General features: G+C 38.6%; 2 protein-coding genes across 4 annotated transcripts; one reads left to right on the top strand and one right to left on the bottom strand.

The window, feature by feature from the left end:
* Positions 1 to 390: 390 nt before the first annotated feature.
* sfxn2 (sideroflexin 2) lies at positions 391 to 12966 on the bottom strand. 3 transcript variants are annotated; one of them, XM_041815800.1, is made up of 12 exons: positions 12835 to 12966; positions 6341 to 6573; positions 4801 to 4971; positions 4626 to 4724; positions 3444 to 3519; positions 3104 to 3189; positions 1981 to 2041; positions 1821 to 1887; positions 1688 to 1737; positions 1554 to 1603; positions 1427 to 1474; positions 391 to 1187 (listed from the first exon to the last, which is right to left on the bottom strand). In XM_041815800.1, the coding sequence occupies exons 2-12, from the start codon at positions 6502 to 6504 to the stop codon at positions 1088 to 1090; spliced, it is 972 nt and encodes a 323-aa protein (XP_041671734.1). In that variant the 5' UTR covers positions 6505 to 6573; positions 12835 to 12966; the 3' UTR covers positions 391 to 1087. The 3 variants fall into 3 exon arrangements, with proteins under 3 accessions (XP_041671734.1, XP_041671732.1, XP_041671735.1); XM_041815798.1 differs by lacking the exon at positions 12835 to 12966 and adding an exon at positions 11294 to 11729; XM_041815801.1 differs by lacking the exon at positions 12835 to 12966 and adding an exon at positions 11130 to 11150.
* Positions 12472 to 16622, top strand: arl3b (ADP ribosylation factor like GTPase 3b). Its single transcript, XM_041815802.1, has 6 exons — positions 12472 to 12527; positions 13025 to 13168; positions 13283 to 13399; positions 13482 to 13532; positions 15363 to 15548; positions 15642 to 16622. Exons 1-6 carry the CDS (start codon positions 12525 to 12527, stop codon positions 15687 to 15689), a joined length of 549 nt encoding a protein of 182 aa, XP_041671736.1. The 5' UTR covers positions 12472 to 12524; the 3' UTR covers positions 15690 to 16622.
* The last annotated feature ends 842 nt before the right edge of the window (positions 16623 to 17464 follow it).

Genomic DNA, 17464 nt, shown 5'->3' with positions numbered 1-17464 from the left:
TCCATTTGATTTATATATATCAAAAGTCTTGTACCCAGAATTTTGAGGCCTCTATTATCAAGAGGTAGATAAAACAGAACAATTTTTGTATTTAAAACTAATGAAACTCAACTTTTACTCATACAATGTGGATGTGTTACCATCCTTCATACAAAATAGTATGATGGTCGAGTGGTTTAAGGCGCTACCTATGTATTCAGGCAGCCCGGGTTTGAATCCGGCCTGTGGCCCTTTACTGCATGTCTCTTCCCTGTTTCCAAGTCTATCCAGTGTCCTTCCTCTATCAAATAAAGGCATGAAAAGGCCCAAAAATAAATCTTTGAAAAAAAAAAATAGTTTGGTGTTTGAAACCCGTGAATTTTTATCACATAAAGAAGCACAAAATACAGGTTACTCTATCCAAATATCTGTGTTGTTTATTCCAGCTTATGTTGAGAATTGTGGCACTAGTCTGAGTTTACAGTAAAGGATCCAACTGGAAAACCTTTCAGAAAAATCATGCCAACTAATCATAAAACCTCTACCTCCATTCTAACAGAAGAGGGCAGTATTCCCCACTTTTACCACCACTTTCAAAAAGTGCCACTTTCAGGGTCAACTCATGCATAGAAGTACTTTCTGGTTTCACAGTGGAGAAAAAAATGTTTTTTTAAAAAAAGGCAAAGAAAAGTCCTGCAGAGGTATGATCCTGCCACTTTGTAAAAGGCACAGATTTAAAGAAATTTGGCAGATTTGAGCAAAATTTGACAAAACTGACAGCCAAAGACAACAGACAGAAGACACACATTGAAGGACAAAGTGACAGAGTTTTATCAGAAAAATAATGCCCTGTTCCTGAGGTGAGATAGTTTGGTTTCTCAACAGGAGTGCACAGTGCCCCTTGAATGTGATAAAGGTAAGACAAGAGAAATAATTTGAGCTGAAATGAAAATAAAGCACACAAAGCTATCAAGATTTCTCACAGGCAATCACTGATTTAAAGATGAAGAAAGGCAATGATCATTTCATCATACAAACAATTTAAAAAAAAATAATGACAGATGACATAAACTCGTTTCAGGTCTTGAGCTAGACAGCCCTCTCAGAATCAGAGGCCTTTGTTGAAGTAGACTTGTTGTACAGCGTCTCCATATTTAGACTTGATGGAGTCTCTGAGCTCTGGCTCCAGCTTCGACACCGCCATAGAGCTACAGACAAACAGAAAGATGGAGAGAAAACATGGTCAAAGTAATTTAATAGTAGAATCTAGTGCTGGGATGATGAACACTTCAGTCTAAAAATAAACTGTAACACGCACTGAGGAGAATACTTCTTTAAAAAATGACATTTTCAAAGTGGGAACCAATAATTTAGTCCTCATCTGTATATAAATTTTAATAGTATAGGTGTCATAACAGAAGGTAAAAGTACAAAAACATAATCATACCATTTCTGTGGGAAGAGGGAGCAGGCAGCAGGCACCATGAAGATCAAACTAAAAAAAAAAAAAACAAGGTTATTATCTTCACAACACTCCTGAGCACAATAAAATCCCTCTGACCAGCTCTACTCACAATCCTCCGACCAGCATCACTTGGATCGGTCCGTGCAGATATGTGATTCTCTGTGTAGGAGACAAAAAGAGTGTGATGACTTCCATGTTGGGACTCTAGCAGCAGGAAGGCAGTAATCAAGGCAAAGGTCTGACCTGCATGAACTTGTATTTTTCCAGCCTCTGCATGATGATAGGCAGGATGACTGGAAGAAGAAATGAAAATAAGTCAAATGAGGAAACGGACATAATTATTTAGAAAATATTTGCCGGATCAAACTTTGCATACTCATTCCTGGTGCGGCCATTGTGATCCGAGAGATTACCACCTGAGTGATGCCTTTTACTGCAGCTTTCTATAGGAAACATTGGAAAAGATTAAAATACTGTTAAGAATTGGAAAGGACAACTGCACTTTGTTTCTTTAAGGTATAGAAATGAGAACTGACCGTGGAGTGGCCCAGTTTGTTTCCATTTTCATCTGTGACAGCGATACCATTCAGGATTTCCCTGACAAAGAGAGAGACAAATGAGGAAAAAATAAGGAAAAGGCGTTACACCTGCACATGTATTAACTGCAAACAATCGTAATAAAGCACAGTCATAACAGGGCATATTTATTATAATTGAGTCTTTACCAGCAGAGAACATATTTCTCAGTGAAGAGGAATTTCAGCTTAACATGCAAAATTCTCTTTGTAGCCTTGGCCCCCCTCAAGATTTGAAGTGTTATTAACTCTACCATTGACTAATAAAACTGCTCTGAGATTTTGTTCTTTCTTTGCCTCCCTAACGTTTTATCTTCTTAGTTTCCTCTGTCTGTATCCTCTTAGGCCTATTACGCTCTTCCTTTATTTCCAGCCCATGTGAGAACTTTAACTGTAGGGCTTTTCACCAGGAGTCTGAGCTGCAAAAACAACAAAAGAAACACCCATCTCCCCTATTAAGCTTTTGTGATTATCAGTATTACAAGTTATCCATCATGTTTTAGTGGCGTTAAAGGAAAAAAAAAAAGATAATTTCTCTGGTAACCATGAAACCTGTACACTTTTGATGTAAAATTTCTGATAATTGTTGAGATTTTTAAGTTAGAAAATAGCACCGTAATTTAAAGGTAAAACCATGCCTGACTGCTTTGAGAGTAGCTTTCAGCATCGACAAGGCACGTCACTTTTTAATCTTATTTCCCCGTCATTGTTTTTCATCTATGAAACAAAAACAGTAATTTACTGTAAAGTAAATACATCTTATGGGGTGCAGTTTTTTTGAAGTCCTAATTCAAACCAAGTTAACTGAAAGCCCCCTTGATGGTGGAATTTACATACTTTCCCTTTAAGTATTATGTCTTTGACTTTATTCTAACATGCTACATCTAAATCGGACATTATGCAACAAATACACTGCCTTGTTGAGGACCCTGTTTCCACTACAGTGCATTTAAAAGGCTGCTGTGACCTTCTGAGACTATCTGACCTGAAGAGAGCACTTTGATTTCAGCACAGAATGCTTTGAAAATACAACATAATCCATGCTTTCCCTTACTTTCATCAGCAGGTCAAACAGCGAACTTACTGTTGCCTCATCATGGGAATGTTAACACAGTTAGCCGCTGCCACTGCAGCAAAAGGAACCCAGCGAGCAACGAGAGGAGGAGCTTTCTGCATGGAGGCAAAAACAGTTAACTGGTTAAAAAAAAAATCCTGATCCAACAGTTTAAAAAAAAAAAAATTAAGAATTCCTGGCTATCTTCTGTATTCTACATTTATCACTTATGACTTGTTTCTAACTCTTTAAAATCTGCTGCCTCCTTTCTTGACCACTCAAATCAGTTGAATACATTTTAAATAGATGAAATTCAAGAATACAAAGTAAACAATCACATTTTCATCAGAAATAGTCAGTACGTGTGTACCTTTGTGTAGAGGTTGAGCCCGACTGCTGTCGCCAGTGCTGTGCTGGTTGCTGTTACATAGGCGATACCAATCTGCCTGACAGGGACAATACAAAGACTTCAGTCATTTTGCATCGACAGAGCACAGGCACAGGAGGACACAATGTTAAGTTTGGGCTTTAGTTTGATGTGTTCACATCACAGACTGTAAAAACTCAACCCCTGGCTCAACATACGGCTCTTAAGTGACCGGTTGCGAATCTTTTAAGACCTATTTGGGAAAATAATCCTCCTGAAAAACTTAAATAAAGGTAAACCCTGTCATTAGTAACTATTCATTGCAAGTCACATTAATAAATTCATTTCCCACACATAGATAACAGATTTAAATTGCCAAATTTCAATGAAAACCTTTATTTCCTATCTGCATGTTTTTACCTTAGTCAGCTGGGCTCTATATAATTAGTTACTAAGCATCCTAGAAGGCATCTATATGTCTACCAATAAATGGGCTTCTCTTAATTTGCTGAGGAGATTCAATTGGGATGATTTTTTTGCTTATTTGTTTAATCTATGACATTATTCAGACTGTAGCTAATATAAACAAACATATGCCTGATAAAGAAGCTGACGAGCAAGCTAGCATAGTTGAATGGGGAAGTGGCAAGCTCACTTGCTCAATGCAATGATGACAGGTGACTGAATGAGAGGTCAAGCTCATGACTTCACCTGATTGGAAGGCTGTTGGAGGGCGGGACATGTCTTCCAGGGAGCCACCGAGCAGTTTGCCCGGTTGACTGTAACCCCTCAGCACTTTGTCATTTCCCACTCTCTCATCCTAGTGTCCTGCTCTATTCACTGTCCTACCCTCTACAAGGAAGGCACAGAAAGTCATGAAAAATCTCTAAAAATATCCGTCATTAGTAAAACCTGCCAACTATAGGAGCTGTATTCTTAATATTATGTAGTAACTTCCTAACATTAATACAACATGTAATCCAGACTTCTCTCATATTTAAAGAACTAGAGGAGAATTAGCCTTTTGACTTCATGGAAAAAGTGACTCGGGAACTTTTCAGACATGAAAGAACATGTTAAACCTTCATTACATTTATGTAACGATGCCTGAAAGGGACACAAGACAAAACCCAGCTGGGTCGGGATTATTTTAGACATGAAGCTTACATGATAAATAATTCTTACTTGGGAGTGATGGGGGAAGCAGCGTTTCGGTTAGTGTAGTTGACCAGAGCGTTGAAGGACTGATTCACCCACTGCCAGAACACCACAGCAGGGACTGTCCTGCAAACACACAAAGCTGTGAAACCTTAGAATTTCTTCTGTGAAAGTGTCAGTTTTCACGTCTCTTCTTCTGTACCTGTAAAACTGCAGCATGCAGCCTGTGATAGCCATGCCTCCGGGGACCTGGAACGACATGCGGCCGATCAGGTTCATGCGGTCTCCTGTGTCCGGGTGAAATGCTGAGTCGTACAGCTTCTTTGCGTAGTGGAGCTGCTCCTCTGTGGTGCCTGGGGGAACGGATCCTGCTCTGTACAACAAAAAAATATACATTATACAGTGCTTAACAAATTTATAAGACCACCCTAACCCTAACCAAAGTAAGGTTTATGCCACAGCTGCCCTAAATTAACAGCATTGGTAATTACCAAAATCATTTTTTATGTTTCTGCAATGGTTAATACACCAACATGTAGAAGCTCTTTAACCCAAATGATATTTTTAATGCTAAAATCTAATTATTATTGTTATCCATGAATTTTCAAATGTACTGATTTACAAAAAAACTAAAAAAAAGTAAAGCACAATATTTCTTGATTAATATGTCAAATTATAGTCATCTACTTGCATTCTTGAACAGATAACTTAGTTTTAGTGGTTGAATATTATGCTTGACTAATTTCTGACTTCTCAGAGAAGCCCAGTGAGCCGGCTCAAATTTGGGGGGATATCCAGTTTGAAATTCCTCATTCCTGTTCAGAATGGTAAAATGTGGAGAGCTGACTGAAAATGAAAGAGTCACTTCATGCACTTCATGATGCTGGATGGTCTTTGAGACAAATATGACAGGTGGTCTAATAAATTTGTTAAGCACTGTATATATAGTTCTGGAAAAACATAAGACACCACTGCATTTTTACTCTGGTTCTGTTATTTAAGATTTATCTCTAAGTAAACTGCAGTTAAGTGTGATCCACTGATCCACACCTTCTTCATATGAAATGACTTCTCTCACCACCAGAGATTATGACATTTTTAAGTGAAGGATTGACTTGGCCGACTTAAAAAAATGTACAATTTTGAGTTTGCTTCAGAGCCCTTATGAACTTTGGGATGTGACAGGAATGCAGTTTTGTTTGAACAATTCTTAATCCCTTTGGGATCGTCTCCTTTTACTGTGTTGCTATGATTCTTGTTAAGATTATGGTGATGGGATAAACACAATACTTTGTACAAGGTCCAGGCATCAAGTGTGACTTTTATAGTTTCCCCTGGAGTGTCTTAAAACATCTTCAAATGTATGTTTTTTTCAGCACATTCCACTTTCTACATGTCAGAAACTCTCCTCGTTTTGATGATATCAATCGATTCTGTTTTTACTGACATTTGAACGTCCCAACATTTTTGGAAAGGGGGTTGTATAAAACCTGGTTTACACTTTTGTATAGTTTTTATGCTAAATTTACAACATTGCCCCCTTTGCCATTGGGAGTACTATTTGTGTTGGCGTAAAGGTGGGAAATTAAAAATCTTACCAGCACTCTGCAGAGCAACAAGAAGCCAACTTCAGAAAAATGTGTCTGAAGATGCCTTACAACTGCTGTTCTCCTGACCTGAGTGACTGTTGTAGTCTTTGTGCGACTGTGTTTTCAGTTTAATACTCATGTCTGTCTTCTCACCGGCAGCTTTCTACGAGAGCTTTGGCCTCATCCAGGCGTGAGTCAGGCAGGAGCGCCGTCCGACAGTCTGTGATGTTGAAGAAGTGTTTCAGTCGGCCCATGAACGTCGACTGATCCCATCGTGGTGCGTCAATGTCAAACGAGCTCAAAGCCATCGTGGTCATTTAAAAGTGATTTAATAAGGCATTAAAAAGTTCAGAGAGCTCTGTTTACTCAGCGGCTGCAGACCAAACCTGCAGAAAAAGAAGGACAATTAGAGGTACAGACATAGGAAAACACATACTGGTTTATAGTTCATCAATGAGTGATAAGAATCTGTCTCATCAGTTTATCCCAACATGGTTTATGTTTGTCATCTCCAGTGCACACTGGTTTAAGCTGATGTAACATTAACAGATTTCAGCTCAGTGGGTCACAGAGTCTTTAAACTCCAGCTGGGTTACACAAGTTAGGAGTGTTTGTGTGTCTATTCTGTAGGGCTGTCAAAATCCCCACTGTGCTAAGAGTTATTATTTTAAGTGTTTTAAAACAATACAGTCTGTTTTTTAAATAACTGAAAGTAGACGAGAGAAAGCAGTGGCAGTCTTTTTAAACTCACAACACTGCAATACAGACACCAATGTTTTAATACGGATACAAAATTAAAAACAAAGACAGTGACACCGTCTTAATTACACAAAAACATTAGTTACAATTTGGTGCAAAAAAACATGCTACTTTTGTGCAATTTAGACCCTGTGAAGAGCTTAATGTACACCTTTTTGTAAATAAAACAAGAAATTACATTAGATTGGGCGACTAGGACTTCTATTTTAATTGGTATTAATATTCTTTGATTTTTACAAGTACTTTTACTTTTCAGTTAGAACCACGTTCTCCTGTGTTTTAATGAACAATAGTATGGAACCATACTAAGGCTTAAAAACACATCTATTCCTTAAAACATGCTTCAGAGAGAAGCTAATCCTACAAACACTGCTAGCAATCTCTTCCTGTCTTAATCGCACAATAGCATCTGCAACATATGCTATATGGACAAAACTATTTGGCCACACTTGTTAGTTATTGAATTAAGTCTCCATTTGTAAACAACTGTGATACAAAATGGCTCGTTTTGAAGAGCTCAGTGACTTCAGGTGTGGTACTGTGATAGATGTTACCTTTGTAAAACAACTGTGGAATTTTGTCCCTGCTGGTTATCCATGATCTACTGTTAGTGGTATTATTAGAAAGTGGAAGCATTTAGGAACAACAGCAACTCAGCCACGAAGCAGAAGACCACATAAAATCATGAAGAGGTCAAAACTGCTAAGGCACATGGTGCATTAAGTTGCCAACTCTGCTGATGCCATAGTTTAGGTTCTGAACTTCCGCTGACATTCTCAGTGAACGTTCATGTGAACACCTACGACCAGACCAGGTGTAGCTACGACAGTTCTATGCTGTACTTGGTGCAAAGTTGAGCCAAGAAGTTGGTCGTAGCTATGTCGGACATAGGAGGTAAGACCAATTTAAGTCACGACCAGCTGGTGCACTTGGCCCCAGGTGGAGTGGCGTAAAGCTCAGTGCACAAAGCAATGACTACAAAGACACGGCTTGATGAGTTTGATGTGGAAGAACTTGGTTGACCCACACAGAGTCCTGACCTCAACCCCCATAGAGCATCTTTGGGATGAACTGAAATGGAGATTGTGAGCTAGGCCTTCTTGCCCAACATCAGTGCCTGACCTCGTAAATGCTATATGAAATGAATGGGCACAAATTCCCAAGAAAACACTCCAAACTCTTGTGTAAAGCCTTCCAAGAAGACTGGAGGCTGTTATACCTGCAAAAGGTTGCAAACTCCATATTAAAGTATATCCCTTTTGGTGTAATAGTCAAGTAGCAAATACTTTTGTCCATGTAGTGTAGCTTTGCCAGTAATTTAGACAGGTACTGGAGTTGCTTGCAGTTTTTGATGATTGAAAACAAGAAGTTAACCAATTTTATGTTTACCAGTATGATATCAAAGTTTTAAATTCTGATGTTGGCAACTTTTAAGAAGACATTGGCAACAACAAGCCTCAGATGATCCAGGATGATATCCTTTTCAGAAAAGACAGGAAAACAGGCTGCTTTTAAAGAAAAAGGTGAAGTAAAAATACAAAATCACTGCTTTCAGCCTTTGAAAAATATCATTTTAGCATTTCTTATTATAAAAGTCATTAGATTGTTTAAAAAAAAAAAAAAAAAAGTCAAATTCTGGTCAGTGTCATGTGTTTTGTGCAAGTGTGAATGTGAAGGTTTATAACATGTAGGTTGAAATTTCTGGTGTTAGCATTTTGGTGATGCCAAGTGGAGCTCTTGGGGTGTTTAAAGTATATGAGGAAAATGATCAAGTACATAATACTGACTTGAAGCACTGATAGAACCTGTGTTGGTAATGAAACGTGGTCTGGTAAGCACAAGCTTCCTCTTTGTGCCACAGTTGTTCTGCCTACTACATCAAGGTAGGCTTTTTTAGGATCTATCCCCCTCCTGAGCAGCTGGACTTAACATTTCCCAACATGCACCCTTGGAGTGAACCCAACAAAACCCTGAACAAACACAAACCCTTGTTCCTACCTAAAAAACTCTCAAGGGCCAAACCTGCACTAGAAATCATTGACCACATCCTTGTAAATGGTTCCACAGGTCATCATTTTGGGTTTTTGCAGCTACAGCATTCTTCATCTTATTACAATGAATCTGCTGACTGCAGCTCAAATTATCCAAACATCCAAAACGAGCATCTTCAGCATTACATTACTAATTATTTTCAGTGGATATTAAGTGAGGTTTAACAGCAGGAATCTGCCTGGTATGGTTTAACTTTTTGTGAGTAAAGGGCACATGAGGAGAGGAGGATATCAGTGCTCTCTTTGAAGGCTCAGTCTGGTTGGAGCTGGATCATTTCTGCAGCTGCTTGTTTAGAAAGTAGGATAAGGCCAGCAGAACGCTGTGGGAAACCCTGAACATGTGCCAGAAGTCAGGATGGCCCTACATACCATGACATATCATGAGGATTGTAGAAACAAACAGAGGAACTGATGGCTGTATTTGATGAAACTAGGTCATTAGGCCATAATTTTATAACTAACAAACTATTTTCATGAGTATCTTTCATCTGTGTGAAAGTTGTGATTATTTTTCCAATCATGTTTTCACAGAACCAGAGTTTGCAGCCACAAATAGAGCTGTCACAATACCAGGATTTTAAACTTGAATTAGTAATATGAGTCAAACAATATCCCATACCACACAATGACATGAGAATTTTAAGGTTTTTTTTTTTGGCAGATTTATCAAAAATTTAAAATGAAATATCACACTGAATTAAGTATTCAGACCATTTGCAACATCACTTGAAATTTAGCTCAGGATTCTCCCATTTCTCTGGATCTTTCCCAAGATGTTGCTACACCTTCACTGGAGTCCACCTGTGGTAGATTAAATTGACTGGGCATGATTCAACCGCTCTATAGAAGGCCTCACAGCTGACAATGCATATCAGAGCAAAAACCAAGCCATGAGGCGAAAGGAACTGCCTGCAGAGCTCAGAGATGGGAGTGCTGCAAAGCTCAGGTTGGGGGAAGCTTACACTGAAGGTTCCTAAGAGCACAGTGGCCTCCATAATTCTCAAATTTAAGACATTTGGCACAACCAGGGCCTTGGTAAAAGAGGTGAGCAAGAACCTGATGGTCACTCTCACTGAGCTTCAGAGATCCTGTGTTGAGATGGGACAAAGTTCCACAAAGACAAACTTCACTGAATCCCTCCACTGATCTGGGCTTTATGGCTACTGAAGCCTCTCCTCAGTGTGAAACACATGAAAGCCTGCTTTGCTTTCAAACTGAAAAAGTGAAGGGGGTCTGAATACTTTCTGAATGCACTGTATAAGGAGCAGTATAACCGTCTAGCAGGTATATGCATCAGGAATAATGGGGGAAAGGATGATGTTGTGAGCAAATATGCTGTATATATTACAGGAAAGAATTTCAGTTTTTTCACAGAACTGCAACTTCAGCTGCATTAAGAAATGAATAAACATGAACAGGGAGTAACTCTATTTTATATATTAGACACCTCATTTAATAAATCATTTATCCTGATTAAGGTTGTCAAAAAAAAAATTGAGATATTTTAAAGAATAAAATCTCTATTTCACTGATCAATTACATTGAAAAGAACTCAAACTGTACATTGGAGAGGAATGCACCAATCAAAATAAAAAGTACACGATCGAACACGGTCCACATTGCATTGCCTGCAAATTAAGTTTATCAAAATCAAGAGATTATTCAAAATTAATTACAGACATGACTTGCTGTGGTATCCAATGGGTGATTTTTGATTTTACTGGTATCTTTGTTTGTGTGTGTGTGTGTGTGTGTGTGGGGGGGGGGGGGGGGGGGGTAAAAAAGATTTTTTTTTTTTTTTAATGAAAAAAAAAACTTACCCTGCAAACAGACTAGGCAGACTGATCTGAAAATGATTAAGCAGGGCTAACTTGAAGCTTCAGGACAACAGTAAGAACTGACAGAAGTTATTGGAACTATAAGGAGCTTCATCTAAGGCTTGACAAACTGGATCTACAGCCCAAGGCACAAAATAACATCTGAATACATCAGGATAACTATTAACTCAGCAGATAGCACGTTAAAATCAAACCTTGTGCATGCATGAAATGTAAAATGTTTCACAGGCAGTTAGTTTATCAAAGACATAAGGATGTATGTACGAAGACGGACTCTATGTTCAGTAAACCAACCGAAGAGCAGTGAAAAGTAAAGTCATGTCAGTCTGAGCAGAGTGATGCAACATCGCTCGAGTTACCAGCTGGGTTAGACTTCAGCTGCAGAAAAAGACACAAACAACTAGTCGAAGCATAGATGCACAAAAAGAAATATTTTGTGTCAAAATCCGAAAGCATACCTTCGCCAGATCACTCGCTTGTCCGTGTGAACCTGTCAGGTAATCAAATGTGCTCGTGAAGCGTAGTAAAGATATGTGCACGTGGCACACCGTCCTCCAATCACGAGTTGGGGCAGCTCCCTGCGTTAAAACCGGCGAAAACTAAACATGGCTCTTTTCGGAACGATAACACGAAAAAAGAAAAATTTAGCGTCAGTGTTTGACGGATGCTTGTGTTTCCGGGGACTAAGAACGAGACTAAACCATACGGCGTTTTTTATGCTAACTAGCCATCTAATTTTCTCTGGTTACTTAGTTACCAAGTATATATTGTATAGACTTTATTCTGCAGATAAAGCAGGTGCATATCTTGAACCCGCGGATAAGTTTTTCATAAGACATATAACCATACATAATAAACATGCTTGGCCTACTTTTTCAACGAGTTAAAAGAAGCTAGCAAGCTAGACTGGTGTAGCACTTTAAAGAGCGACCGTGTTAACTGGTGACTCTCAGCTAAGCGCTTCCGTATGAATACTTTTATCAGTTTATTTTTGTTAGTTTCACCCTTCGTGAACTTCAAAAGCATTTTCTTCACTTAATATTTTAATCTGTGTGCATTTTTGTACGGTTAATGATTCAAATCAATTTATTTTCATCATCTTTATTTTTATCATCACTTTTTGTTAATTCCAACCTTGAGGCCCTTTTCCTTCAATGATAAATAAAAATGTTTGCGCTGCAAATTATTAGTGTTGAATGAAAACCAATAAAAATGATTAAATTCGTCAATTTTTTCATCAACTTACAAGATTTTCCATCAATACAACTTCTTCTTATTTTCAGCATTTCATTATTCAGTTCGCATAAGTTTTTAATCACCTCCGCTTTTATCTTTTTATATCCTTTATTTTCACCATACTTTTGTAGTTGTTGCAGCTACAAGTAAAGCTGAAGAAGTAAAATGCGTTGACAAGTAACTTCTTTTAGACATAATGAAATAAACATCTCATATATATATATATATATAAATAAAACAAACGAGGCATTTACGACAATACTTTACGTTTTCAACAGCTGTCATAACCATAGCAACCACAGACGCCTTTGTCCTATAGTCACAACTTAACACGGTCACCTAACAAGCCGATACACCAGTCTTCCACACGCGACGGTATTGTACGTAACTATACGTCTGACGTCACCCCCCTTAGTAACCCTCGGCGGCGTCTCCAAGAGCGAAGGCAACAAGATGGTGAGTTTAATTTATCGTAATAATTAGCCATTAACTCTGAAAAATACGCCAAAAATGTGCAAATATTCACATATAGTAGCGCCCATTCGAGTTGAGTTATGCTTTATCTCCTGAGGCTGTCCGTAACTTGACGAGAAAAACATTAAACTGCAAAAGCTGCCTTGTTGCTTCGTTCTGTTATCAGGGGAGATTAGCTTAGCACGTTAGCTACCTTTAGCTTCCACTGGGTGCCGTTAACAACACCTGTATTCAAATATCCAGTACACGAGGTACAGAAATAACAAAGCAGATCTGATTAGCTACTTACAGGCTCTATTGTCGTCCCCAGCTACCATTAGGAGGGAGCTCGTTCATCATATAAGAAAAACATTAGTACGGCCTGTAAGTGAGGATGGAGGATGGAAGGGAGAGATGTATTTCCACAATGGTGGTTTAGCGGCAACAGTGCTCCCCCTGTCCCCCCGGCAAAGTAAGATCACATGGCTGTTTTTATGCAGGGATTGCTGTCCATCCTTCGGAAGCTAAAAAGCACACCAGACCAGGAGGTGAGGATACTGCTGCTGGGTCTGGACAACGGAGGGAAGACTACCCTGCTCAAACAGCTGGCTTCAGAGGACATCAGCCACATCACTCCCACACAGGTACGGAGAAAAGTTTCTAACACTCACCACCAGTTGCATATTCAAAGATAAAGGGTAGTTTTTTTCTTATTCCATATTGAGAGTCTGATCTAACTGAATATATGTTTTGCTTAGGGATTCAATATCAAAAGCGTCCAGTCTCAGGGATTTAAGCTGAATGTTTGGGACATTGGAGGCCAGAGGAAGATTAGGCCTTACTGGAGAAACTACTTTGAAAACACAGATGTTTTGGTGGGTGGACACATTAAGTCAACAGATATTTAAAATGCTGTCAATTATACATTCTAACATTAAACTTTTAATTCTGTTTCAGATTTATGTTATTGACAGTGCTGACAGAAAGAGATTTGAAGAAACAGGTCAGGTATGTAAACTACAGAGTAACTTCTTCATCTTCAAATGTTTATTCTCAAAGTTGCAGTGTGTATAACTGGCAAAATTAGCAACATCTAACAGTCAAATTCTGGCTTGCAGTGTTCACTTCTTGTGCTAACTGTAGTAGCAGGTGAGATTATAAAAACAATGTGTACTGTAAAAACATGCGAGATGCAACATTTTTACCAAATTTGTTCCACTTAATGCTCCTAATTTAAAAATTACACACTGCACCTTAAAGAAATCATCTAAACTGTATGTTGAAGAAGTGCCAAAGTGGTGAAGAATGAAAAAAAAAATCCAGAGAGATCAAGATGTCCTTAAGTTGGAAGAATTGTATGATGTGGGGTAAATTATGTTGAAATATTCACAATGAATGTCTAAATAAACATTAAACATTACTAAACCTTTGTTTTATATCTATGGCTAAGTTATTTTAAATATTTCCAACAGTTTTCAAAGCCACAGAAATCTTCACTCCAATAGTTGTGATGGGATGTGTCTTGTACACCATGACAGAAACATCATTTTTATCATTACTAATGTTACATTAAAGACTGCTACATGGGGAACTGAGACCTGCAATGGAAGCTGCCATTTGTTTCTGTATCTTAATTATTTTCTGGTGCACATTCTGTCAGCCAAGCTTCCCCATTCGGCATTTGTTTTCATCAGTGTGTGGGGGTTTGAGTTGCAGGGAACACAATTTGGGATATTTTAGAGAAAGCTTCATTGGAAGTGTTTTACGGTGAAAAAGTATTTGCATGACATTTTGATTTTTTTTTTTTTTTTTTTTTTTGGTTGTTTGGGGGATTGTTTTTTAAATTTTCAGCCATTTTGTGTTTATTTCGGAAACATATTTGTAATTTTTGGGAAATCTTATTTGAATTCTTTAGAAAATATTTAAGGTATGCTCACAGACACTTGGAAAATGTTTTTAATATGTGGAAATTTATTGGGTATTGCGAAGTGGAGTGATGATTAAAATGTCTAGAATTTAATGGAATTTTCAAGGAATTTGTTGGCATGTTCGGGGGAATTTTCCATGGGGAATATCTTTGTACACTTTGGGGAATTTGACATTTTTCAGGAATTTAGGTTTTATGGTAAAGTTTCACTGAAACATTTGAGGGGTATTTGAAGACATTTTGGGGTATTTGTGTGGATATTAGACTTTATTTTTGTGGTCGTTATTAATTCCTTTTCAAAGACAACGCTAAGCTTTTGAGCTTTTCAGGCCCAACTTATCCCAAATAATTGAGAGAAACCAAAAATTCATGCCAATCAAAAGCGTGGGTCTCCGGAGGTTATTCACCTAGCCCTTTAGTGCAAAGGCAGACCAAATAATTGAATTGTTGTTCAATCTCCTCATGTTTGGGCTTCCCTGTAATTCAGCGGTATGGCAAGTCATAGCAGATTTTTATTTATATTATGCTTTCAAATTTAGGATGATAGTTTGCTCCAGGCAGAGGAATAAATGGCATGACAAAGTAGTGCTAAAAGAAAGTAGCTAACAACAGATAGGGCTGTAGTGTCTGGGTTGGAAATAAGACCACAAACATAGCACTTTTCTCTATTATCAAATATATAAATAATGGAAATTGTATCATTTACAGCTTGTGATATTGAGAAAGTTGCCAACTTTATGGACAAGCACTTCATACAGCCCAGTCCATACTACATTTTTTCCCAGTCACTGGAGTCCACATTCAAGTCTCAACATTAATATTAACATGAGCCATTGGAGCTTTTTCTGTGACTGCTCTTGTGTCACTGTGTCCCTAAGTCTATATAACAGAGGTTATTTTATCTGTTGCAGGAGCTGGCTGAGTTGTTGGATGAGGAGAAGTTGAGCGGCGTCCCTGTGTTGATCTTTGCCAACAAGCAGGACTTGCTGACAGCCGCACCGGCCTCCGAGATCGCAGAGGGTCTCAATCTGCACACCATCCGGGATCGCATGTGGCAGATCCAGTCGTGCTCCGCCCTCACAGGGGAGGGGATTCAGGTGAGTGTACAACCTCAGCGTTCCCTTTTTTTGATGCATTTGTACAGATTTTTATCCTCCTCCTCTCACCGTGCTTCTTCTGTTCTCTCTCAGGAGGGCATGAATTGGGTCTGCAAAAGCGTCAACTCCAAGAAAAAATAGCTTTGCCTCTAGTCTTTACTACTTAGGAGGAGCAGCAGCAGCAGCAGTGGCAGCAGCACACACACATACACTGACACACATTGCACCCTCCTGAGCCTTAGAATGATGGGATATACCTGTGAATGTAAAAACACTACTAATCCAACGTGGACTTTATAACCCCCTGCATTCTTTTATCCTTGTTAACTAACTTGTCTTTTTAAAGAAATGGGGGTTTGACCTCAACGGGAACCCTTGCCAGGAAATCATCCCCCTCCACCCAGACTACCCACGTCAGCATCACCATTCCAGCCAATCCCAGCCTGTTACAACCTCAAACATTCCCATTAAACTGCTGTCTTTTATTTGTATTCCAGCTTGTTCTGTAACTTTTCCTCCATCTCATTCTTACAGGTTCATTTTTGTCATTTTTTTTTAAGTATCATTCCACGCTGGCTGTACGCGCTTTTCCTGCTATGGCTCTGTTTGAAGTGAGGTATATTTTTGTAATTGTTTTATTTATGGTGAAGTAGAGTGTGGAGTGCTTTCAAACAAACTGGTGTGGTGTGTGCGATCTCAAGGATGATGGAGAAATGGTCCAACTCTCCCATTTAAAGATTAATATGTTACATGTTAATATGTATAAAAAATAAGAAATTAAATGGTTAAGAGCGACTACATTTTTGGATCCTCTGTAAATAGCTCAGCCCTGTGTTTATATGTTATGTTATGCACATGTTATAGAGTATATGTCACCCTGCTGTAGTCTATAATGTTTGCATATCTAATATAAGCTGGCAGATTTTTAACCTAGGTACTGTACGTCCCAATGCATTTCTTTGTGCTTCTTGGGTTAGTGAGGGAATTCACTCTTGGCGTTTCCTTTTGATATTCTTGAATGTAATCTGTCCAGAATTGAAGGTACTGTATGTGAATAAAAATGAAAGAAAACTCTGCTAGATGTTGTTGAATTTTTCCACTTTTTTTCACTCACATCAGCTTAAACCTTGGTATTTTGTAAGTCTGACTTCAGTGGCTCCACACCCGCAGCTGGTGGAGTCAGCTGTTCATGACAGCAACCAGGCCTGTGTGGAGAGCCTTCTGAGGAGCTCTATTGAATCAGTACAGAACTGAACTCAGTGTTCAAATGTCCTGGGATCATGGGCTGCCTAGAGGACAATGGTTCCTCCACCACTTATACAATGGAAAAAGATTTCAGGTACAGTTTATGCCTCCATGCTGGCAATAGCAAAGTTTGGAGGTATTGTTTTTATTTGATACAAAAATCTCTTTTACAGTGGAGTTCTGGCCAAGGCAGCAGTACAAGAAATTCCACACATACACCAAATAAGTCACCATAACAAAGATTTAGTGGGTCAAAAAATCAGCAGCAAAACGTGCTTTAACATGGTCAAATGTTCTTTAACCCCCTGAGAACTGCGCCGTTTATTTGGTCTGTGTTTTTGATGTCTCCTACTCATTTAGGATCAGTGAGACCTGATAAGTTTAATAAGACACGTCTACATATGAGGACAGCGGGTCTATTTCACTGTAAACTCAGTAAGACTCCATTGTGTAACACACGATGGGCAATTCCACCAAATTGTTGTAAAAGCAGAGTTGGAAATATCCTGAAAGGAAACAAGTATTTATTTCCTAAATTCTGGTAATCCTGCATAATGATAAAAACTCAGGAAATTATTTCTTATTAGAGCTTGCTTTTTATTTTTACAGTTTCCCAATGTTCAGGTTTTCTAGATTTGTCGCTACCAAAATAGAAAGTGCAACAGAAAATA

Source organism: Cheilinus undulatus, linkage group 20, assembly GCF_018320785.1.
Source record: "Cheilinus undulatus linkage group 20, ASM1832078v1, whole genome shotgun sequence".
Lineage (NCBI taxonomy): Eukaryota > Metazoa > Chordata > Actinopteri > Labriformes > Labridae > Cheilinus > Cheilinus undulatus.
Note: the sequence above shows the minus strand (reverse complement) of the source record. Positions and strands in the feature narration are given on the sequence as shown.